The sequence below is a fragment of the Periophthalmus magnuspinnatus genome, chromosome 2, assembly GCF_009829125.3.
Source record: "Periophthalmus magnuspinnatus isolate fPerMag1 chromosome 2, fPerMag1.2.pri, whole genome shotgun sequence".
In the NCBI taxonomy this organism is placed as follows: domain Eukaryota; kingdom Metazoa; phylum Chordata; class Actinopteri; order Gobiiformes; family Gobiidae; genus Periophthalmus; species Periophthalmus magnuspinnatus.
This window is the reverse complement of record NC_047127.1, coordinates 10,805,211-10,829,611: the sequence shown is the minus strand read 5'-3', so window position 1 is coordinate 10,829,611 and position 24,401 is coordinate 10,805,211. Positions and strand designations below refer to the sequence as shown.

Here is a 24,401-nt window from a genome sequence, read left to right as displayed (position 1 = left end):
AGAAAGAGGAACAGACTGAACCGCAGCATAAACACCAACAGCAGTAAAGTGCATCACAGGACACACAGTCAGTTATGTGGAGTTTTTATCTCATTATTTAACAATGCAAAGTCCAGTTCAATGTTACTGTATTGTTGGGTGTGGTTATTGTTCATGGGAGTGGGGCAGAGAGGAGAGGGGCGCTCTGAGGATACGGGCTGTTGGTCAGTCTGGTTGTTGTGCCCTGTATGGACCTGGACCGTCTACCTGAGGCCAGCAGGTGGAAAAGGTGATGAGCAGGGTGGTGCAGGTCATGCAGGATGTTGTGCACTGGTACTGGTCTGTGGGAGAGTCGTCCCAATGATTTTTTCCCGCTGTTTTAAGCACCCGCTGGAGTTGCCCGTTGGCCGGCCTCAGTGCAGATGGAGAACCACACTAATAATCCTTAAGTCAGAACACTGTTGATGTCACAGTTGTAGAAGTTCACCCTCAGTGGTCTGGGGATGTAGGTGCTCCTTAGTTTCCTCGTAGTAGTTTGTTTGGCCATTCCCACAGTCACGATCACCTCCAGGAATTTAAAGTTGGTCACCCTCTCTACCACCTCAGTGCTAATAGAAAGAGTTTGGTGGTTCTTTTGTCCATTTTCGCAGACGTTCACTATAATCTCCTTAGTCTTCTTGATGTTTAGGACCACATTATTGCTGTGACACCATAACCTCAGATGTTGCACCTCGTTCCTTTAGCCCATCTCATTGTCATTGGTGATGAGTCCGAGCACTGTGGTGTCATCAGCGATTTTGATAATAAGATTGGAGGAGGATGAGGCAAAGCAGTCATGTGTGAACAGAGTGTAGAGCAGGGGGGTCAGCACGCACCCTTGGGGGAAACCGGTGTTGATAACAGCGACCTTTTACATGTAGTTCAGCAGAGATCGGCAATTCAAGGGCTAAAATATCCAAATGATTCTAGTAAAGGTGTATGGAGTTTAAAAAACACAGTGGAGCATTTCCTGTTTTACCACTTAATGACAACACAAGGACGAACAGCAGAGTGGAGGAGCCTAAATATGCAGGGTTTGTGTGTTAAACATGTCTCAAAGAAGCAAACACATGTATGTTTTTGATGAGGAAACATTATAACATAGATTAGAAAATAGTGTAATATAGATCCTTTAAATGTACCAAAAAATAGTTTATTGTTCTGTAAAATCTAAAAGCATTAGCGCAGTTATTGCCCTATTATACAGCTGTAACATGCTTTCACAATAAGACAGGGGGGAAGGGCATTCCAAAGCTGTACTCGGTTTACCTTTGACCTTTGACATCACTTTGACCCCAGAGATGGAGTGCAAGGAGCCAGTTATCAGTGCATGGATCGGAACACATGAAAGGTTTGACTTAAGGGTGCATTCTGGAACTTTTCTGCTTGTCTCCATGGAGATGTCATTATGACTTCTTCTGGGTACTTCTGGGATATTCTACAGTATGGCCAGGCCAAAAGTTACAAATCAGATCTGTGGAGTATTTTTTGCAATGCAGACACCACTAATTGAATAAATTCTGTACTGTGGAACATTCCAAGCAAAGCATTAACATCTCCATGGACACAAGAAGGTAACACCCTACTGATCCTTTACAGTGCATGACAGGATAGACTACTCATTTCATCATTTAATAACATAATTTAATAAAAATAATGCCGCGTTCCAGTTATCCTCGGAGGTCGGATTTTCAGAGTTCCAACTTGTAAACTTACACTGGAACACTCTTTCATCTCTTCAGGAATTTCTGCTTGGAAACTCGGGCAACATTACAGAGCCCTGAGCTGGTTCCGAGTTACAAAATCCAACTTGAGCCTCTGCAATTATAAATGCTCTGTTATGTTTTGCTACGCTAATGGGTTGATTTATAACTTACAAATGCACTTAGATTGGATTATTATTTTGGCTGATTTGAGCTCTTTTCCTAGTTTTTATTGCTAGTGTCGTGTCGTTACTGTTCATAAACTCTAGTCACTGTTTTTCCGAGGAACGCAGCATGAGCACAGGTAATTGTGTAACTGTTACCCGGCAACCATAATGTTAACAAGGGCCAAAACGTGCACAATTACACTAATAAAAACAAACACCTTTATTTTGTTAAATGAAGGTTTAGGTTTGTCAGAAAAATGCCTTCCTTTTGCGTAAATTGTCCCTGCCTTTTGGATGGAATTTTCTGCATTGATGACATAGGCAGAGGTATTCAGTTGAACTCAGAGGTACTTCCTGTGTCTTTGTACTTTTCTTCTCAACTTTTTTCCACAAACTGCCATTTAACTGATGTGAAACTATGATACATATTTACCACTGGTACTATCCCATCAAACCAAGTCAGAATTAGAAAAACATCTGGAGGGTATTATGCAAAATCAATTTTTTGGAGCTTTTTACCATGTTATACTGTTGTTCTGGCATCAAAAACATGTCTGAAGTGGTCTTATGTCATCCATGCATGTTTGAGTAATTTGGCGGTGTCTCTCTCGCCCTATTCGAACCCTATTTACGGTTAGCTCTAAGATTCTGTGCAATTCTTCATACATATAGAAAAATATGATACAAAACTGGACACAACAACTTGCACAAACCTGACGCAATGTGCAGCAGCTTCATTAGCAAGACTCACGCTGATTGTGTTATGATAGCGCTCTGAAGGGGAAGTGACTGAGCATGGAGAGCAAAGGGAAAGAGAGAGAGATTCAGAGCGCCAAAAACAAAAGAGAACACATATTAATACCTTGTTTTTGGCAAATATAGCATTTTGTAAACAGTAAAAGGAAACATGGTGATCTAAATATGTTAAGTGTTAGCAGTCAATACCCCATAGAAGTGAAATTAAAATACCCCCCCTTTAAGATTTAAGATACGCTCTTGCATCATCCTGTGTGCACTCTAAAACAGTCAAGTGATTGTCTGAAAAATGATGGTTCCCAGAGAAAGTGGTATTAAAGGAAGTGCAGGACCTGTCTGTACACGCGCGCTGTCAGGGAGGCATGCACTGTGCGACTCTTGCACAGGGCCACGCACACATACACACTACGACACACCGCAAAGTTTCATCATAGTGAGAATCAGTGAGCGAGTCTGCTTAAAGAGGGCTATTTTACTTCTATGGGCTATTAAGTGCTAACACGCACATCATAAGATCACCATGTTACCTTTTATTGTTTTGAAAATGCTATATTCGCCCAGAAGAACATATTATCATGTTTAATAAGTTTCGCTTTTGTTTTTGGCGCTCCAGGGCAAAAGCCACTCCCCCTTTACAGCGCTATCACATTACAGTCAGCGTGCGTTCTGCTAATGAAACTATTGCACATCGCATCGGGTTTGTGAAGCTGCTGAGTTCAGTTTTGTATCATGTTTTTATATATTTATGGAAAAATTGTCGTGAAGGTGAACGGGTGACGTAGGCTTGTGGGCGGAGCATTGCATAGAATCTTAGAGCTAACCGTAAAGAGGGTTTGAAAAGGGCCCGGGAGAGATCGCTAAAATACTCAAACATGCATAGATGACATCTAAAACTTGTTCAGACATGTTTTTGGTGAGGGAACAATGTAATAACATGATAGAATGCTCCAAAAATTCAATTTTGCATAATACCCCCTCTTTAAAGACAATTGAACAATAAAACAACAAAAACTGAACTCAAGTAAGAGGATTGTCACTTCAAAATAACATTACTCAAATAGAAGTACAAAGTAGTGGTCCAAGAAATGACTCAAGTAAGACTAAAACGTATTTGGCAAAAGTGGGAGTAACTTATAGAGTAACTGTTGGGCCATAACATCTGATTTATAACTGGGTATTTTCAAAGGATAGATTTAAAAATGAGACAAACTAAATCATATCTGAAGGAGTGCTGTAAGAAACACAAACGTTGAAATCATCTCATATTGTTGACATAAATCATTTACCACTTATAGACTTACTCACAGTGGGAAGAGTCAACCAAAATTTAGAGTGCTGGTACTTCAATAAAAATATTACTCAAGTATGAGTAAAAGTATGCTGTTAGAAAAGTACAATTTCTATAAAAAGTTATTCAAACTGAGTAAATGTAGCTGAGTAATAACCACCTCAAGTATCATGGAAAAAGATGGGTAGTACTCAGTTACATTTACTCAACTTAACTTTTTCATAAAAATTGCACTCCTCTAAGTAGACATTTTTATTCCAATTTGAGTGATATATTTGACAGTGTAGTGTAAAAGTTGTGGTTCCTCTTCCCACTGTGAGTCAGTCTGTGAGTGACAAAAGCTTTATGTTGACAATATGAAATGATTTGAACATTTGTGTTTCTTGCACCGCTCCATTTTTGTGGTTTACCCTTTGAAAATACCAGATTTTCTCCATTATTCAAAGGTACACCATGCAACTTCCTGGGGATGACACATTACCTGCATAATTCCATGGAAATAGAAAGTTAAAACCATACTTCAGAACGCTCTCCATGGAGACAGAAAAACATGCTTTTATTTTTGTCATTTTTGGCTGAAAAGTTACATACTGTGGCTTTAATGTGGTGTTTGTCCAATTACATTCACCTCGAACTTTATCAGATCTTACGTCCAGTCTGTTACTCTTAGTATTACTCTCACACAAGTAGCAGTTTTCCACATTTTTACTACCTAATTCTCAAAAGATCATTGTGGTTGTGGTATCAAAGTCATCAGTCTAAACCATTTCCTTTTTGTTGGTATAGAAGTCGCATTTGAAATAGTATTGCAACAACACAACTCACATAAAGAGTCAATGGAAACTAGGGCTGTAGTTGACCGAAGAAATTCTTGTTGGGCTAAAGACATGTCCTGCTGATCGATTAGTCGACTCAAAAGGGGCATGGCAAAAGTTATTATTTATGCAGAAAAAGAAGTAGGAAACCATGTATTTATATAAAGCCAGATAAACCTTGTGAATCATGAGTTTAATCTGTCTTTTTCCATCGAAATACCAGAAAATACCAAAACTTTAGCTATCTCACTCACTAACTTCTCCTTTCTGCCACTGCTCCATAGAAATCCTTATAATCTAAATATAATGATTAGCCGACTAGCACTAAAGTACTAAAGTACTTTTTTTAAATTTTATATACAAATCCTCTAAGTTTCCACCCTTTGCTTTATAGACATTGGCCTTCTCTCAATGAGGTTCATGATGAAGGGTCAAGAAATGGTTTTCACTTCACAGCTGTGCCTAGACAGGGTCAAGAAATGCTAAAGGTGCAATCCCTTGATCAGACCAAAGGGTAAAGGCTATTTTTAACTATCTAAAATCTTAAACAAGTTTGGAGTTATGTTAATTCTTGTTTGCTATATTCCACATGTGTCATTCATAGTTTTGACGCCTTAAATGAGAATCTACAATGTAAATAATCATGGAAATAAAGAAGAAACAAAAATGAAAGTGTGTCCAAACTTTGGACTGGTAGTGCATAATATATTATGAAAGAACTGACCGTTGAAGAAGCTCTTGACCTTGAGGTACCCCACACTGAGGCGCAGCACGGACAGCTTGTCGAGGCGGGAGCGCACCTCCTCGCTGAAGGGCAGCAGACTGGTCAGTTTGTCCAGCTCTCCATTCAGCCGGTCCCGGTGACGCTTAGACGGGTTGGACTTGGCGCCTTCCGGGGGAGGGGCTTTGGGGCTGGGGACAGAGAAGACATGCGGGTCAGAAACAGCTTTACTCTGGTATGTGGCATCAGCAAATCCAACTGTCATGGGGCCTGCATTATCTGTCCTTCTGTGCTCTCTCCCCCTCCCCTACCTGTCTGCTTGGAGCTGGGCGGAGTTCCTGACTCCGCTACTCCCTAACTCCTGCTCTCGCTCGTTCCTGCTCCTGCCTCTGCGCTCCAGCTCCGGTACAGTCACCCCTCTGCCTTGCCTCCTGTCCCGTCTTGGTCTCCGGCTTGCTTCCCGTCTCCTGCCCTGTCTCCCACTCTCTGAATTACTCCTGCTGGGTCTTCCCTGGCCCTGTCCCTGGTCCCGTCGTGCTCCGGCCCTGGCTGTCTCCGTGCCTGCTCTGGACATCCCTGCTTGGCTTGCCCTGGTCTCGTCCTGATCCTGTCCTCATTCCGGTCCTGGTTTTCCCGTCCCTGCTCTGCACTACTCCCGTCTGGTCTGCCTCCCGCTCCCTGCTCCCCGTGTGTGTTAAATGAACTATTAAAAACTGAATTTCACCATTTTGTAAATAAACACTGTAAATCTGCCCCGAGTCTGCACTCCTTGGTCCGCACCCGCACTAGCCGTTACGACACCAAGTGTCGTAGCTAACAAGTAGTCTGATATTTAAATGTCCTATATTACGCAAAACTGACTCTTGTGAGCTTTAAGCCATGTTATAATGCTGCTACCTCCCCAAAACGTACCAGGAATTGTGCTTTGTTTCATGTTTGAGTAACCCTTTATTACTCGTCTATTTACATCTCCAAAGCTCAAAATGCTCTGTTCCACTTTTTAATGTCACAAAGTGGTAGTTTTCAAGTTAACAGCTTTTACCTTTTGTTTAGTAGAGATTGGCAATTCCAGATCTGAAATCATCCAAATGATTGTAGTGAAGGTGTGTGGAGTTTAAAAACACAGTGGAGCACTCCCTGTACTACCACATGATGACATCACAAGGTGGAACAGAGCGTTTTCAGGCTGAGAAAAGAACTTAGGAAATCAGAAAACAATGCAATATGGACCGTTTAAAGCAGACCTATTGTGCTTGTGTCTGCTGTATAGTTATAATCTATGACACCTGTGGATCATTATGTCATTATTTATTCATCTAAAAGGACTTAATAAAAGAAACAAGTACGATGACTTCTGTGTTAGAAAACTGCGGTGACCAATGTTATCGCTGTAAACATCATCACCACAAATCGCTGCGTTCTGTCAGCACCTCCCACATATAGCTGCACATTACACTAGCTGTGGATTTTTTTCATTTGTGCAAAAATGAATATGTTACGCAGCTGAATCCTACACATATCACTGATTAAGAAAATTAAATTGGAAAAGGAAGTGCGTACAGAGCGGTGAAGGCGAAACGCGGGTTGATCGGAGCGATGACGTCTTGAATGCAGGAGTATAAAGATGAGTCAAACGCGCATGAATCACTCTAAATACAACGTTGAGAGAGTAAATGGAGGAAAGGAGACAATGAGGAAACAACTGTAACATGTTTTTTTTAAAGTCTCAGGAGTCAGAACAGAAAAGGTCAAGGCCATAGACTCTTTATGTCTCCTCAGGTCTCATCATGTTTCACAAGTTTTTGAGTTAAACTAACACAATCACACTAAAATTCCAGTGTCTCCTTGCCTCTGCGTTTGTGGTGTTACCTGCCCCCACTCCCCCTCACCTCTCTCTCCCTCTGATCCAGCCACAACCCCTCATCTTCTTTCTGTTCTTTGTCTCCGCTTGTGCTTCTTATCGTTATAATCTAAGTTACGGAAAGTAACCGGCTTTTTTCTCACCGTTTATGAGTGAAACATAAGACCTTGCTCATGTTTCCGCTGCTATGAGTAAGGTGCACATGCTTTTAGGTTTAATATATTGTACAACCTAATTCCAAACTTTAAGTGTGGATTTCACTGGAATTACTGGTCCTATCAACACAAAATAAAAACTCCAGTGATCCTAACACCCTGCTCTTTATGCAGAAGTCCACCTTTCTTTGTTTTTCAAAATGGATCAAATCAAAAATTAAGATCGACCAAATGGGAGAAAATCTTGTGATTCTTTTTTTCCATACTATCTCCCTGGAGACAAGCAGTGACAATATCAGGCCAAGTTAAAAGTCAGATCTGTGGACAGGTGACCCTGCCTTAAATAAATGCAAGATGTATGGATTTAAAGGCCCTCTATCCATTTTTCCAATATGAGCAAAAAAATAAATAAATAAAATTGTTTCTTGTCCCAGTACAGATATTTTGTATAAGCTGTTCTTGATGTCAAAAACATGTCAGCAGTGTAGTAATTAGATGCAATATAATTAGTTGGCAATAACATGCTAGTTGTTCTTAACTTTACCGTGATAGCAAACTCCACTCTCTCTGAAAGTTGTGAAAAGCACTTCAACTCATTGCAGTGAATAATTTGGATGTTAAAATGCATAAAGCAAGTGAGGAACTTTGGAGAACTTTGTGCATAAATAACATGTCATTTATTTCAATGAGATGAAGGTGATGTTCCACGGCCTGCTCCAACTATGAAGAGTGAACGGCTGTGTGGACTCAGTGAAGGAGTGTGGGTCAACAGAACGGCCACTGAGGCATTAGACTGGTGTAAGAAGAGCTTCTGGGAGTGAGACATGACAAAGGGAAGTGAGCTCTCACACACACATGAGTTCAATCACAATGGACAGAGCAACACCACTAGCCTGTGTGTGTCTCATGGAGACAGTTCACCTCAAATGCTCCGCCAGCTTAAAGCTGAGCCAGTACAAGTGTCCTGGATATGAATATATATACATGTATGCAGGGTATGGGGTGTTGTATCAAGTGTGAACTGTTAAAGAGTCCTGTGGAAACAATAGGAGTGGAGCATGTCTCCTGGGATGTCACCATAGAAACAGGCCCAAAGTGTAGGGCAGTACCAGAGGAACACTGCAGCAAACACACAGGGTCAGAAAGGGTCAAGGCTACAAGTGTGTTCTACTACAGTACCACAAATCCAAACCACATATACACTGTAGAGGTCATATAGACCCCATACACACAACACAGAGGCTATACAGACCCCATACACACAACACAGAGGCTATACAGACCCCATACACACAACACAGAGGCTATACAGACCCCATACACACAACACAGAGGCTATACAGACCCCATACACACTGCAGAGGTCATATAGACCCCATACACACTGCAGTGGTCATATAGACCCCATAATCACAGCACACAGACCATATAGACCCATACACACTGCAGTGTTCATATAGACCCTATACACACTGCAGACATATAGATATATAGGCCATATAACCCAATATAATAATTTAGCAAACCAAAGCTAGCACAAGTTGGCAATAGCGGTTTCCTGTTTATCTAAGCACTGCACCCGCACAAAGAAAATATAATATTTCCATAATATTTGCAGAGCATAATACAGCTAACATGAGCCAAACCCATGAGCATTACATAAAGAGAGGTTAAACCCCAGTGTAGAGGCGCAGAGAAGTGAAATAATTATAGACTGGAAGTAGTTTCTTGTTTACGCTAGCTTTAGCCATGTCTCACAGACACAAACTTGGAATTACTAAACGTCTTTTTGTGAAATGTTGAAATTGGCCGTATGATTGAAGTATAATTCAGGTACGATTTAGGCTTTATTTATTAAGAAAACATGAGTTATATTTGGGTGACGTCATTTGCTCACAGCAGACCCCTGGACCTGTAGCCAAACTGCCCCACGCCAAGCTGAAACATGGCTCATGTTTTTCAAGTTTTTCCAACACCAGTAACTGAATGAATGCAAGATAGATATGTTAAAAGCCGTGCTGTGGAACATTCAGCCGATGCAACAGTATGGAGACAAGAAGGTGGTGGGACCCCCAACAGAAAAGTTAAATAATGCACCTTGGTCCACAATGACAACAGGTTTTATTATCTCGTAGGGTGATCAAAAGTATCGAAAATCAGATTAATTAATACTAAAAACAGTATCGAAAATAGATAGTAAATAGTAAGCATCGATACTGAAAAAAATCCCATAAACATGACATAATTTCACCTCTCTTGAACAGTTTTAGTGTAATCCTGAAGTTTGTCATCACCAGTACAGAACCATATATATGACATTCTACTGTCCAAGTGTTGAAATTGGTATCGAGTATCGAGCCTTTTCATTTGCAGAGTTTGAAATGTTAGGATCGTGACAACACTGTCCGGTACCACTCACACTTTTCAAACTATCTGTATACCCCATAGGATTAGTATTTTTAGTAACACAACTTTACATAGGCTTTACATTGGCAATTACAGTACTGATACAACTGGATCATGTGTGGGAAAATACAGGCTTTAATATCAAGAGCACGTTTTGGATTACCACCAAATGACATCATGTTGTGGGATCAATGTTTTGAGTTCTGAAGCGGGGAGACAACAGCAAATATGAAACGAAACATAACTTAAGAGAGGCTATCCTGTGTTTTTAATGCAGACTTTAATACACGAGAGGCACAGTGGCCCTTACGATGTGCATTGTGTAACGTTTATGGTGAGTACGCTACCTCTTTCTCTCAATGGAGATGTCATAGCTTTGCTTTGCATGATCCACCATTCGACATTAAACTTATCTAAGACAAGTAGATGACATCATAAGGCCAAATTACAGGTCAGATCTTTGGATAGGTGAACCCGCTCACTTGAAGAAGAATGTGTGGTTTTCAATGCCATACTGTAGAACATTCCAGGCAAAGTTATAACATCCGCACGGATACAAGAAGGTGGTAGGGTTGTCAAAAGTATCAAAAATCTGATCCTAATAAAAAGCACTCTTTCTTTAGACGACAGAATGTGATATATCTGTGTAATCCCTCAGTCGTCCAGGTAGGTTCCAGTTCCATAGTGGTCCATGGGGGTATACTAGTGTATCTGATCTTACACACTAATATACCCCCACGTATATACTTATATGTTCTGATACAGCTCAAGATCAATCTAAAGCTATTCAAGAAACGTTCATTTCTGTCCTGTGAATGAGACTTTTTTCATATCGATACTTGCTGAAATGAGTAATTAGTTTTGGTCGCAGTTTTACTATCAATTACTATCAGATTTTCACTAATTTTAACAACCCTAGGCCACATAATATAAAAAAAATAATGTTCCAAATCGCATTCTATTGTCTAAATAAAGAATGTTTTGTATTTTTATCATGGTATTGAAATCGGTATCAAGTCTGTTACTTAATATTGAAATCAAGTTTGAAATTTTAGCATGTGACAACGCTAGAAGGTAGTACATGACAATGGGCATTCAAGTTTCATTTTGCCTTCTTAAAAGCAGTCCTCTCTGTGAATGTGATTAGATTAGGCTAGTTTATATAAGTAGGCCTACTGTCAGCCTGTATTACACATGACCAAAGGCTGCGCTTGTGGCCTCTACACTCACTCACTCACTCACTCCAACTACAGCATTTCCCAAAAAGCAAGTAAAAAACCAACTCCCAGAGACTAGAAAGAGAGAGAGAGCCACTTTCCCCCCAAAGCAGGCAGCCCTCAGCCCTTACACAAGTTTGCGTGAGACGGAGCTATGTTAATTTGAGTCGAGGGAGGGAGGAAAGAAAACAAGCCGTAGAAAAGAAAAAAAAAACGACGGGAAAAGAGTGAGTTGTGGCAGCGCAGAGGAGGCGGGCGCAGGATCAGGTTACAGCCCCGCTCCCTCCCCCCGTCCTCCCTCGTGGAAACATCGCGTGAGAGCTACACTGCCTCGGCCCTGATTGTGATTAATGCAGGTACAGAGCCACACGCACACGCTCTCCCCTGACCGCGCTACTGGCACCACTACGGACACACTCTCTCCCTGCGTCTGGACACTGCAGGCTGGAGGGGCGAAAGCGTGGAGCTGAATCCTGCAAATATGATTGTAGACTTAAACAGACAGGCATAAAAGTGCAGTAGTAGGCTATAGCAGACGTGCCTAATCTTTTACATCTCCAGTACTTTCTAAGCTTTCATGCGCACTCCCTCTAGCATGTAATGGTAATTCTTAAAGAGTACATATTACACTATGTTCTGATCTATGTTATAATGTTGTTTCCTCATCAAAACATACCTGGAGTTGAGATTTGTTTCCTTTGACACATGTTTAACACACAAACCATATGCATATTTAGGCGTTTGAGTTCTTCTCTCAAACTCAAAACACTCTGCTCCACTTTGTGATGTCATGTGGTAATACAGGAAGTGCTACAGTGTTTTTAAACTCCATACGCCTTTATACATTAAAATCATTTGGATGATTTTAGCCCTATCTCTAAAGGTAAAAGGTAGCTGTTAACTTGAAAACTACCACTATGTGACATCACAAAGTGGAACGGAGCATTTTGCTCTTTGGAGATGTAGACAAACTAATAAGAAAGATTTACTCAAACATGTGTGAATGAAACAAAACACAACTGCAGGTTTTTTGATGAGGTAACAACATTATAACATGGGTTAAAGCTCACAAGTGTCAATATTGCGTAATATTGAACCATTAAAATATCAATCTGCTTACTAGTATAGTGTACATTAATATATATTTTTGATAAGCAATAGCCTATGCATGCCAAACATTCTTAAAAATATTTACCACAAAGAACATCAAAAACTAGGCTATTCCATTTCAGTCAGTGCTGTGTTAAACGAGGCTTATAACATTTTGTCCGGGGTTTAGCCTTAGCTTTGTTTTAGTGCTTATTTTGTCCAAGTGAACCAGTTTAGTTCTGGTCTAGTCTGGCTTAGTTTCTGGTTTAGTTTCGACTCCAAACAACAAGGATATTCAATTCCACGTTCTTTTAAATCAGAAATTTTTCCAAGTACTTCCTGGTAAATGCTGGCATAGATGGAGAAACCAAAGTTCAAATGCAAAAATGTAAGATATGCTTTTTGTTTTCAGCAAATAATTACCCAGATGAGTTAAAACACTCATTTGAGCTATTACATTTCTGTACATTTGTTTGTTGGTGAGCTTAAGGCTTCAAACTGGAACAATAGGGCCACTGTCAGAGGAGGAACTTCCAAGGAAACAATCAAAGTAACATATAATCCATCGAGGCCTAAAATATTAGCCCCAAACCATCTGCAAACTTGGGATAACTTCATAAACAAAACCAAAAACCACAACTGGATCCTGAACAGAAATGTATTTTCAGCATGCAAAATAACATTTATATAATGACTGAGGAGGAGAAGTTACCGGTCACTCATGAGCCAGGGGTCATAACAGTGTGAGGAGAGGTCACTAAGTCCACACCGGATCACAGCAACAACAGAACACAGCGGAACGTGAGAGATGATATGGACGATAACACAGCGCAGACGACAATAGGGACTAAACAAAGCAAAGGTCAGGGGCCTGGGGGAGAGCGTGGGCTACAACGACTAAATCTAATGAAGTTAAAAATATGAACAAATTTAGTTCTAATCCAATCCAGGTTTTGTCCTTGTTTGTACTAGTTTGGATGTGGTTTAGTCTACCTTTAGACTTAGACCAAACCAGGACTGTACCAAGTGGTTAACCTGGACTATGCTTGAACTAAACCAGGACTAAACCAAGACCAAACCAATGATAATAAACCAGTACTAATGTGGACTAAATCTGGACTAAACCAAGATTCAACTTGGGCCAAAACAGGAATGCACCAATTGCCTAACTTGGATTGCACTAGAACTAAACTAGGAGTTCAATCCAGGTTACCCAATTAGCAGTGCATTCCTGGTTTAGCCCAGATTTTGTCCATGTTAGTATTGGTTTATTATCTTTAGTTTGATCTTGGTTTCGTCCTGTTTTAGTTCAAGTGTAATCTGGGTTATCTTGGTGATACAATCCTGGTTGGGTCCACGTTTAATCCTGGTTTAGTCCAGATTTAGTCCATGTTAGTACTGGTTTATTATGTTTTGTTTGGTCTTGGATTAGTCCACGTTCAGTCCTGGTTTAGTTCAAGTGTACCCCAGGTTAGTCAGTTGGTCCATTCCAAGTTTGGTCCGTGTTTAATACTAGTTTATTCCAGATTTAGTCCATTTTAATACTAGTTTATTATTACTGGTTTAGCTTTGGTTTAGACCCATTCCTGGTTTAGTTCAGATTAGTGAATTGATACATTCCTGGTTTGGTCCAATTTTAATCCTGTTCACTCAATGTTAGTACTAGTTTATAACTTTTTGTTTGGTCTTAGTTTAGTCTTGGTTTAGTCCTGGTTTAGTTCAGGTGCATTCCAGGTTAACCAATTGGTACAGTCCTGATTTGGTTCAAATTTAATCCTGGTTTAGTCCTGATTTAGTCCATGTTAGTACTGGTTTATTATCACTGGTTTGGTCTTGGTTTAGTCCTGGTTTAGTTCAAGTGCATTCCAGGTTACCCAATTGGTACATTCCCGATTTGGTCTAAATTTAATCTTGGTTTGGTCCAGATTTAGTCCATGTTAGTACTGGTTTATTATCACTGGTTTGGTCTTGGTTTAGTTCGGGTTTAGTTCAAGAGTAATCCAGGTTACCCAATTGGTACAGTCCTGGTTTCGTCCGAGTTTAATCTTGGTTTAGTCCATACTAGTAGTAATATTTATTTTTTTAAAATTATTATTATTGGTTTATTATTGCATTAAACTAGACTTATTACATGGTGTCCTGGTTTGAGGCTTAGCTCTAATTTAGTCCTTATTTGTTCAAGTTTAGTCCTGGTTTTGTCCTGGTCCAGGTTTTGTCTAGACTCCAGATTTTAATCTTGTTTACTTGTACTTTCAACTTGAGTTATTTCTGGCTTATGTTCTATTAAGATTTTGATCTGTTATAGCCCTAATTTACAATAAGGTACAATACTGGTTAAGTAGCCCGGGTCATTAGCCTACTTTCTTTGTAAACATTATACAAACGAGCTACTCCTGTGCGTAAAGCAGGACTTCCACTTACATTTTCTGAACTGGCTTCTTCCGCTTTTTGACCGCGTACATCGCCGTGTTCATGGTGCTTTTCTGGCGGTGTAAAGTAGCTCAATTCCCGAATCAAAGTCTTCTCACCCGACCAAACCCCAACACGATTCCCTAAATCACCCCGAAACACTGCAAATCTCCGGGGTAATAATCCTCCCAAGTGTCCGTAAAGCACCGGACTTGTTGCGCGTAAAGTTGGACGCGTCGCGGCCTGGTTCCATGCGTCCTCGACTCGCGTAATCCGTCTTCTCGCACCAAGGGCTCAGCTGAGGCTCGGGTGAAACGGTCTGAATGTACCCGAAGAGTTTAGTGAAAGTACGGAGTAAAAAAAAAAGCACGTCCCCGCTGCTCGTGCCCGATTTCGTCTGACAGAACGGGTGCGGAAGAGGCGCGCTCCCGTCACGCGCAGACGTTTTAAGGAAGTTCCGAAGTTTCCCGGGACAGATCTATGTGTTACAGCGGTATTACAAAAGCACATATGTATCAGAAGACCTTAAAAGGAACCTGTTGTGTCTTGTTTTTGTCTTGTTGGACTAACTTTAGCCTATTCATGTTTTTTCTGCAACGCGTAAAGTATGAAGGATGAATTAGACGACGTTTTTGTGGACTTTTCAAAGATTTCAGAACATATTCAGGTAGTATTAAGTGAAAACAGCATAATACATTTGTGAATAAACTGAATGACTAAAAGTAGGTCAAAGATGAGTCCCGTGTGCCGTGCGCAGAGGTGGGCACAACTCATACTGGAGTCACTTTTATGCTCCTTCACAAAGTAGTTCAGACAGTGGACTTTTACTCCTCCTAAATACAGAGGGAGTAGAGCAGCCAAACAATTACCCAAGTACAAAGCAATGGTCCAAGAAATCACTCAAATAAGAGCAAAAGGCATTTGGAAAAACTACTACTCAAGTAGGAATAATTTATAATTCATAATTTGAAGTTAATGTAATTGGAAGGACTAAACATTACACAACATTCTGATATTTTCAAAGGATAGACACAACAAGGAGACAAACTAAATCATATCTGAAGGAGCGCTGCAAGAAACACAAATGTTCAAATAATTTTATATTGTCAACATAAAGCTTTTGTCACTTACTCACAGTGGAAAGAGTAACCACAGATTTTAGTCAAGTAAGAGTACTGTTACTTCAACAAAAGCATTACTCAGGTAGGAGTAAAAGTATGCTTCTAGAAAAATACTAGAAAAGTGCAATTTCTTTAAAAAGTCACTCAAGTAAATGTAAAGGAGTACTAGCCACTTCTGGCTATAAATCCTTACTTATTATAAATTAAATGTTATGTCCAGACAGTTACTTATAGTTACTCTTATTTAGTAGTAGTTTTCCCCAAATAGGCTTCTCACTAGTCTTACTACTCTGGGTAATTTGTTGAACAACTACTTAGTACTTCTATATGAATCATAACTCTGAAGTAGTATGTGCAGCAGTAGCCTGTGGTAGACCTCTTCACCCGCACTCAGAACTGTGTAGTACTCTGTGGTACTAAAGGGGAAATATGACATCAACATCAACACACACGTATATATATATATATATATATATATATATATATATATATATATATATATATATATATATATATATATATATATATATATATATATATAAAAAATGCTGTATAAGCATAATGCTTTATTAACTATACACTATGTACCCGTTCTGGTGGTGTGCGGAGATGTTTATTCAATCCAGTTTACTTTTATAAGCCCAAAATCACAGCAACAGTTGCCTGTTAGGACTTAACAAGATCATTGATTTAACCAACAGAAAGAAAGAAAATCCAGATGTTATTGCTTTGCTTGGAACGCTCCACAATATTGTATTAAGCTTATTTATCTCCATAGAGACAACAAAGTAACATCACCAGACCAAGTTACAGGTCAGATCTGTGGAGAGAAGGCAGGTTTCTGAAGGTATTTCTTTTAGCAATAAAATAGAAACAAAAAAAAGTTTAATGTCATACTGTGGAACTTTCCAGGCAAAGCAATAATATCTCCAGGTGGATGGATTATAAATAAACTTACCTAATGCACCTTTAAAGTCAATCAGTGTTTTGTGTTTCAATAATAAGCACTACTGGGTAAAGGATAATTACTAATACTTAGTTAGTTAGTTAGTTACTGTGTTGGTTACCTCTATTAATATGTCTTTAATAAAACATAAAAGCACATGTTTGATTCTTTTAAACAATATTACAAATAATGTAAGTTACTCTCTTAATAAGAACTAATAACAAGGTACTAAATAATTAGTAATGAGTAACAAATTATTGTCTCAAAGTAACTTCCCCAGTGCTGATATTAATGAACATTTAGTACCAAACAGAAACTTGGTTGAATATTGTGTGGAGGTGTGTGTCACCAGTAGGGGGAGCTCATGTCTTAGACCCATACTCATAAGTACTATTATACTGTACAATATATTTCTCAAGTAACAGGTAGCAATATTGTATGTTAAAGGAAAACAAAAGCCTCTCTGTCTTGATTTTATTTATTTATTTATTTATTTTTTACATGAAAAAAGTCACCACCAGAGGGCGTAAGGACTGCACTTGCTGGCACCTGGATGTAAATGAATAAATAATTTCACCTTTTCTATTGAATTATTTGATAAAAGGGGCCACATTACACAATTTTCTGATCTATGTTATAATGTTGTTCCCTCATCACAAACAGACCTGGAGTTGTGCTTTGTTTCATTCACACTTATTAACACACAAAAACTGCCCATTTCTCAAACAGAACACTTTGTTCCACCTTGTGTGCTCCACTTTGTTTTTAAACTCCATACACCTTCATTAGAATAATTTGGATCATTTCAGCCCTGGAATTGACCATCTCTGCTGAACAAAAGTTAAAATGTAGCTATTAACTTGAAAACTACAGCTTCATGACATCCCAAGGTGGAACAGAGCATTTTGAGCTTTGGTGATGTAGACAGACTAATAATAAAAGGTTGTGTTTTTGATGAGGGAACAACATTATAACAGCTCACAAGAGTCAATTTTATGTAATATAGGACGTTTAAAATGTATATCGTAAATAGGTAATAATAATAATAATAATAATAATCTAATTAATTTGCTTTGGATCAACATAAAATAAGTACAAATGTGGACATAATTTACACACATTTGGGGGAATTTATCTGGTCATTTGAGCATTAATAAAAACAAAAAAAAGGGAATAATAATAAATTTGAATTTAGATTTCATTCATGTGACTTAAAGTGCATATGACAGGTTTTCATGGGGGTTTTTTTATTCAGACTTGGTTTGGTGGGATAGTACCTGTAGTAAATATCTATCATAGTTTTATATCAGTTAAGTGGCAGTTTGTGGAAAGTATAAAACAAAAATACAGGAAGTAGTAGTGAGCTCTAAAACATTGTTAAACATTGATGTAACAAAATAAAAGTGTCATTTATTTGTATTAGTCTAATCAAAACTATTGTGTCATTTAGACAAGTTTTGGCCCTTGTTTACATTGTAGTTGCTAGGTAACAGTTATGGAATTACCTCTACAAATATCATGTCTGCTGTCCGTGTCCAACCAGGAAGTACAATTTTAAACTTCACCAACATTTCAAAACTAGAACAAAATAGGCAAGATTTATATTAAAATCCTAAATATAATTATGTTAACTATGTTTTAGAGAAATAGGTCTAACGTGTCATATGCAGTCCATTGAGGTTCATTTGGTTTTCCAATCATTTCCGATCCAGACATTTGCTGTTGTCTTAGGATTCACATGATCAACAAAACACAAACATCATTGGGACAGAGGATTAAGGAGGCAACAGAAACAGGACGAGGGGGCCTTTTTACTCTCACACGCCTGGGATACTCTCCTGAAGAAGTCAGACTGCAGATGGCGCTGTTGTCCTGACGCAAACCCATTGTAGTGTATTTTAAGTCATTGTTTGCCACTGGACTCTCTTCACCGCTCTGCGCACTGGAGCGAGGAGGAGGCAGGCTGTCTCCAACAAGACGCCTTCATTCCTGTATTCTGTTTCATTTTGGTCAATGTTTTGCTCAAATCCAGAAACCAAAGCAATAAAGACTATTTCTAAATATAACATTGGACCGGACAGCCTACCATTTGTGCAGTTTGACTCTGTGCAGTGGGTAAATGCCATAGACTGTATAAAGAAGTGGACTAAGTGAGTGTGATGTCACCCACAGCGTTCGGCTCCAGTCAAATGAAGCTCATTGGGGCTAGAGCAGGTATAGGGGTGAATTTGGAGCAAAGTTCTATATTTGGAATTCCGACCGCAAGTATCATAGCAACCGAAGAGCCAATCTGGAGCAAAGCTGTTGAAAGTAATGCCCCTTTCAGTCCACACCACTGGTTTAGCAGAGATCATGTAGAGCGGGTTAATACGAACATTTTAAGACCAAAATGACGAGGCTCACTGCAGCAGTTACAGAGAGAGGAGCAACAGTTTTTCAACGTAAAGTGAACTGGAGTCGATGGAGCCGGAAGCGCGCCCCTGCTCACTTCCTGTTTGGAACGTGGCGGCTAGCAGTCTACTCTGTGGTAAATGCAGAGGGGTTTATTTTGACAGGGTGATGGGAAGTGTTACATTGTCATACAAGCGAAGCCTTAATATGCAGAAACTTTGCGAAAACCTTTCTAAGCTTCAAGATCAACTAAGAGCGATATCCATGAATCTGTATCGATATATTGGCCGATACTGATACATCGCCCATCCCTAAGAGAGCAGTCGAAACTGTTAGGTGTGAAAAATTTTGGTCTGAAAAAATGCAATAGAATATACTACCACATGCACTTTAAGAAGACTGGAATTGGTCCAAACATTAATTACAAAATAAATATAAAAATTACAAATGAATAAAAAATCTTTGAAATGTATAATATGAGTTTCGATTATGAAGACTGTCCTTGGTCTTCCTCTCCATTGGTCAGTGGCTGTGTGCTTTCCTCCTCATCCTCTTCCTCCTCCTCCGCCTCCTTCTCTGAGTCCACCTCCTGGTCCTCCTCCTGGTCTCTGCCTGGGTCTGGATCCTGGTCTTGGCCTGGCTCCCGGTCTGAATCCTGGTCTAGATCTTGCTCTTTGGTCTCGTTGGTGCTGTAGAAGCCCGTGTAACGATACTTCAACCACAGCAACAGGACGCAGAGGGCGATCAGAGCCACAATGACCGATACTGTTACCCCTGCTCACAAACACATCCCATAATTGCATTAAACACAGGGGCAGGGTGAGGGGTTACCTTGACAACCAGGCTTACCTCCGATCAGGGGCGCCAAAGATGCAGTCCCCACCACTTCACCTGACAACACAAGAGAGAAATGCAAATGTGTAACCATGGGCGCACAAATCATCCCCAAATCATTCATAACCAGACACACTTTGAATTTAAGATTTAGAAGATCTATTGTGCTTGTGTCTGCTCTATAGCTATAAACTACAACACCCGTGGATCATTATTTTACACAGAAAACACAAATGTTCAGTTCATTTCATATTGTCTACATCAGGCGTGTCAAACACATTTTCACCAAGGGCCACATCAACAAAATGGCTGCTCTCAAAGGGCCAGATATAAAATACATGCAAATACTTTTTTAATTTGTTAATTAACTATTTCTATATTTATTATTTATTCAAGTTACAAATATTACATATGAATTTGCCAAGATGTAAAAATGTCTGTGTAACTGTGTATCTCCTGATAAAATGTCATTTTAAGACCATCATACCTTTTAATTTACCCTGTTGAGGGCCACAAAAAAAGAGGTGGAGGGCCACATTTGTCTCGCGGGCCTTGAGTTTGACACATGTGGTCTACATAAAGCTTTTGTCACTTATAGAAAACTTTTACTCACGTAAGAGTACTGTAACACTGTCACATATTACTCAATAGGGGTAAAAGTATGCTGCTAGAAAAAAAGTTACCCAAGTAAATGTAACAGAGTAAATGTAACTGAGTACTACCCACCTCTGCATACCATACCATGCAGTGCATATCTCAAATGTATTGCATAAACAAGTTTACTTTCTCTAAATAAACAACAAGATTGAGCTGTGGCTCAGTTACTTTGTAAAATATACAAAAAAATTGCCATATATTGATACAGCGGGCCACGATATCAATACTGTATCATCAAATTTAGTATCACATTGATATTTCAATATCTTAGTGCAGTCCCACTTTAAAGAACAAATATTATACATATTTTTATGGTTATTGGCCTTTAAACATCTCTCTTGAGTACGTCTGCTTAGCCCCAGTGCTACCCCATACTCTGTTCTTGTGCAGCTTGCCATCTACTGACAGCAGAAGGAATTACCACAACAAACACAATTTCTGTGTAATGAAGAACATCTCCGAATATGTTACTGTAAGCACAGCAGTAATAAATGAGATTTGAGGACAGAAATGCTCAGTTCTAGCAATGATTTATATACTTAGAAACTGGGCGGGGCTTCTTTCTTTGACATCACAGTCCTGGGCCTTTCTACAGAGGATTAGTGAAACCAGGGTGAATGACATGCAATACAACTCCAGGTATATTTTTAATGAGGGAACAATATTTTAACATGGTTAAAATCTCAAAAAAGTTAATTTTGCATAATGTGTTTTTTAAACCATATCTTGCTCACTGTGAAGCTCACTAGACTTTCATAATAAAATGACAAAATGAACTCTCCCCAAGACCCCACATTAAGTCTAATACTAGAGACAGACTGTGTTGGTCCTGGAGGCTTATCTCCAGAGCCGCAGCCCCAGATGAGAGCGGTCCTGCCCAGAGAGGAGCAGCTCTGCCTGGGCCTGAGCGTGTGGGCTGCCCTGATAACAGACACATGCTTCTGCTAATGTCTTCTGTTTCTTACATAAAGTGCTTTCATAATTATTCTGGTTAGCATTGTTTTGATGAAATTTGCAAACAGATAATATCCATTTGTGTCTAAATAAATTTTGTGCAAGTTTCAATTCACGGCTTCCTGTTATGGTGCCATTTTGAAGAGACTTTGTTTTAAATAGTTCATCTCTATGGCAATGGTCCAGTTTATTTTATCATTCAGAAACTTATGAATAGGTTGTGCTCATGATACTCTAGAATTGTGCCATAAAAATGATTTCAGATGAAGAGTAGGGGGCCATATTTCTGTATGGGAGAATCACTGTTTTTGAAAGAAATACTCAAACTTTATCCACAAATGTCCTACTCTGGATCTAAAGCAGACCTATTCAGCAAAAATAAATTTTCAGAGCTTTTAACCATGTTATAGTTGTTTCCCCTCATAGTTTATTCACCTGAAGATGTATTTGGACTGATTTGTTTGGTTGCATAATCTGTAAGAAGTTATTTTCAAGACGCCATATTGCAACTCCCATTTTCACTGCCACCAGTACTCACCCACTGCTTTCTACTGACTTCATTCCCCAATTTTATTTTCTTAATGGTTCAAATGGAAAAAATCTACTGCTCGCTAGTGTGATTTGCAGCTATCCATAGGAGGGACCAACTCTTTGCTGTGGTAACGTTCGCTCCTATTGGGCGCCGAAGTTTTCAATGTGGAATTCAGCTGACTTTTTTCTTTTATTATGTCGTTTTAGATCAATATTGCAAGTTAAAATGTGCAAATTAAAACTTAATGATCCATGGGTGTCATAGATTATAACTATAGAGCAGACACAACCACAGTAGGTCTTTTTTAAGTCCTTTCATTGACAAAACCAGTCATTTTTTCACTTGTGCTGACAAATAAGACATTTAACTTTGTGCAAGTTTTTGTTTCAGAGATGTTAACCATAAGGCTCAACAAATTTGCAGTCAGATAGTTTAAAGTTTGTGTCTGTGCTCTCACCAGTGTCTGGTCCAGGAGTAGGCTCTGCTCCATAGTAATAGTTGTCCAATTCTGAGTGAGAGCTCGTGTTTCCCCCCTCCTCCATGACCTCGCTCACACCTCCAGGAGAACAAGGCTCTACAAGTGATCAGGGGCCAATATAACATTTACTCAATACAAATACCATCATCTGTCCTTCATAATATCAGTTAAAACAACTTATGAACTGCATTTGTAACTATTTTCTCTGTTAGAATTTGTGTAGTATTTAAAAATGTGTTCATTTCATACTATTTCAACTTAAAGTCCCAGTATGTCATTTTTTGCCAAAAAGCATGGTTTTTCATTATGGGTGTGTTTAATGCACTGAAAAACTTGTGTCCTTACTGTGAGTGGGCTTGCATCTCCACAAACCTGACTCTTATTTGGCCTGGAGATGGCCTGTCCTGTTTGTTTCCGTAGGAATGTTGTTCCTTTGGCTATAATATTTCACAATATGGCATAAAATGTGTAAAATGTTGCTAAGTATGATATTAACTTTATATATCCATGGAATCATGCAGTTGACTTTCCCGCTGAAAGTTCCATACAATTGATTTAAAAGTGACTATGTAACTGTTCACCACCACCTGCTTCTCTCCATGGAGATATTACTTTTTCACCAGGAATGTTCCACAGTACAGCATTAAACATATATTATATTAACATTGTTTTACTCAAAAAAACAAAGCAAAAAAACAAAAACAAAAAAACAAATAAAACAACACCTTTAAAAACGTACACTCTTACTGTGAGTGGGTTCGCCTCTCCACACACCTGACTGGTAGCTCCATAGAGATAGATATGATTAATGCCATACTATGGAACATAACAGGCAAAGCACAAACACGTCCATGGAGGCAAACTGATGGTGGATCCTTAATCAGAGATGTAATAGAATTTAATTAATCTGCCACTTCATATAAATTAGACATGACATAAAACTGGATTTCTTACCACAAAAGTAGTTAATTTTTAGCTTAGAAGTAGAATCATTTTGACTAAAGATTATTCTCAATACAGGCATTTTTTTTTTTTTTTTTTAAATCTCAAAATAACTTTTTTCAATTTTACGAATTCTTAGTTTTCCTCTAATAAATAATAAAAAAAAAATCTCATGAATCTTTTGCTCACTCACCTTTGTGTGTGTCTTAATCACTAAAGACAAAAGAACTGGTACAAAGTCAGACCAGCGCCAATGGGTGTGGCGTCCTCCCTCTGAGTCCATGTCAGCCAATCAGAAGCCAGCATTGTGTGTGACGTCATCATATCGCCTAAACTTTTTTTTTTTTTTAGAAACTTTTATTTCAATTATGTATTTATGTATTTTAATATATTTATTTGTTTTATTTTATTGCCACAAGTTGCGTTGTTTCTTTCTTCACCTGCCTTTCCTAGTCGGATCACTAGAGGGTGCTGTAGGTCATCCTCTAATTCAGGACTACTTAGCTCAGAGTAGTTTTATTTTTTGGTTTAAAGGTGCCATATCTGTTGTTTACTTCATTTTAAGGGGTTTGTAGTGGTCCATTATGCATTCTGAGCTTCGTAATTAGTCACCGCGAGGAGTTTATATGCACTTTCACAACTTTCAGAGACCACCAGTGTGGAGTTTTGCCATCAAGGTAATGCTAACAACACCAAGCATGCTAACATGTGTTTCCTGCAACAGTAAAACGCTTCATAATTAGATGCAGACAGTACCAGAGGACTTAGTTTGACCTCAAGAGCTTTTTACACAAAATATATATACTGGGGCAAGACATTTTCTCAGATAGGCCTACATGGGGAATAATCGAGGAGAGGACCTTTATTTTCTGATAGCTGTGGACCAAGTTTAAAATCCTCAAAACTTTAAATAAACAAATGAAACAAGATTCAGCATAGAT

The 24,401-nt window shown here is 39.0% G+C and overlaps 1 protein-coding gene across 1 annotated transcript in view; it reads right to left on the bottom strand.

Annotated features, from left to right (window-relative positions):
• The window catches only part of LOC117382067 (aryl hydrocarbon receptor-like), a 36,494-nt gene extending 21,493 nt beyond the window's left edge, over nt 1-15,001 (bottom strand). The window contains exons 1-2 of the mRNA XM_033979119.2: nt 14,618-15,001; nt 5,472-5,659 (exon numbers count right to left, since the gene is read on the bottom strand). Coding sequence (XP_033835010.1) covers nt 5,472-5,659; nt 14,618-14,670 — 241 coding nt within the window. The 5' untranslated portion in view covers nt 14,671-15,001. The remainder of the gene's footprint in view (nt 1-5,471; nt 5,660-14,617) is intronic.
• Nucleotides 15,002-24,401: the final 9,400 nt, after the last annotated feature.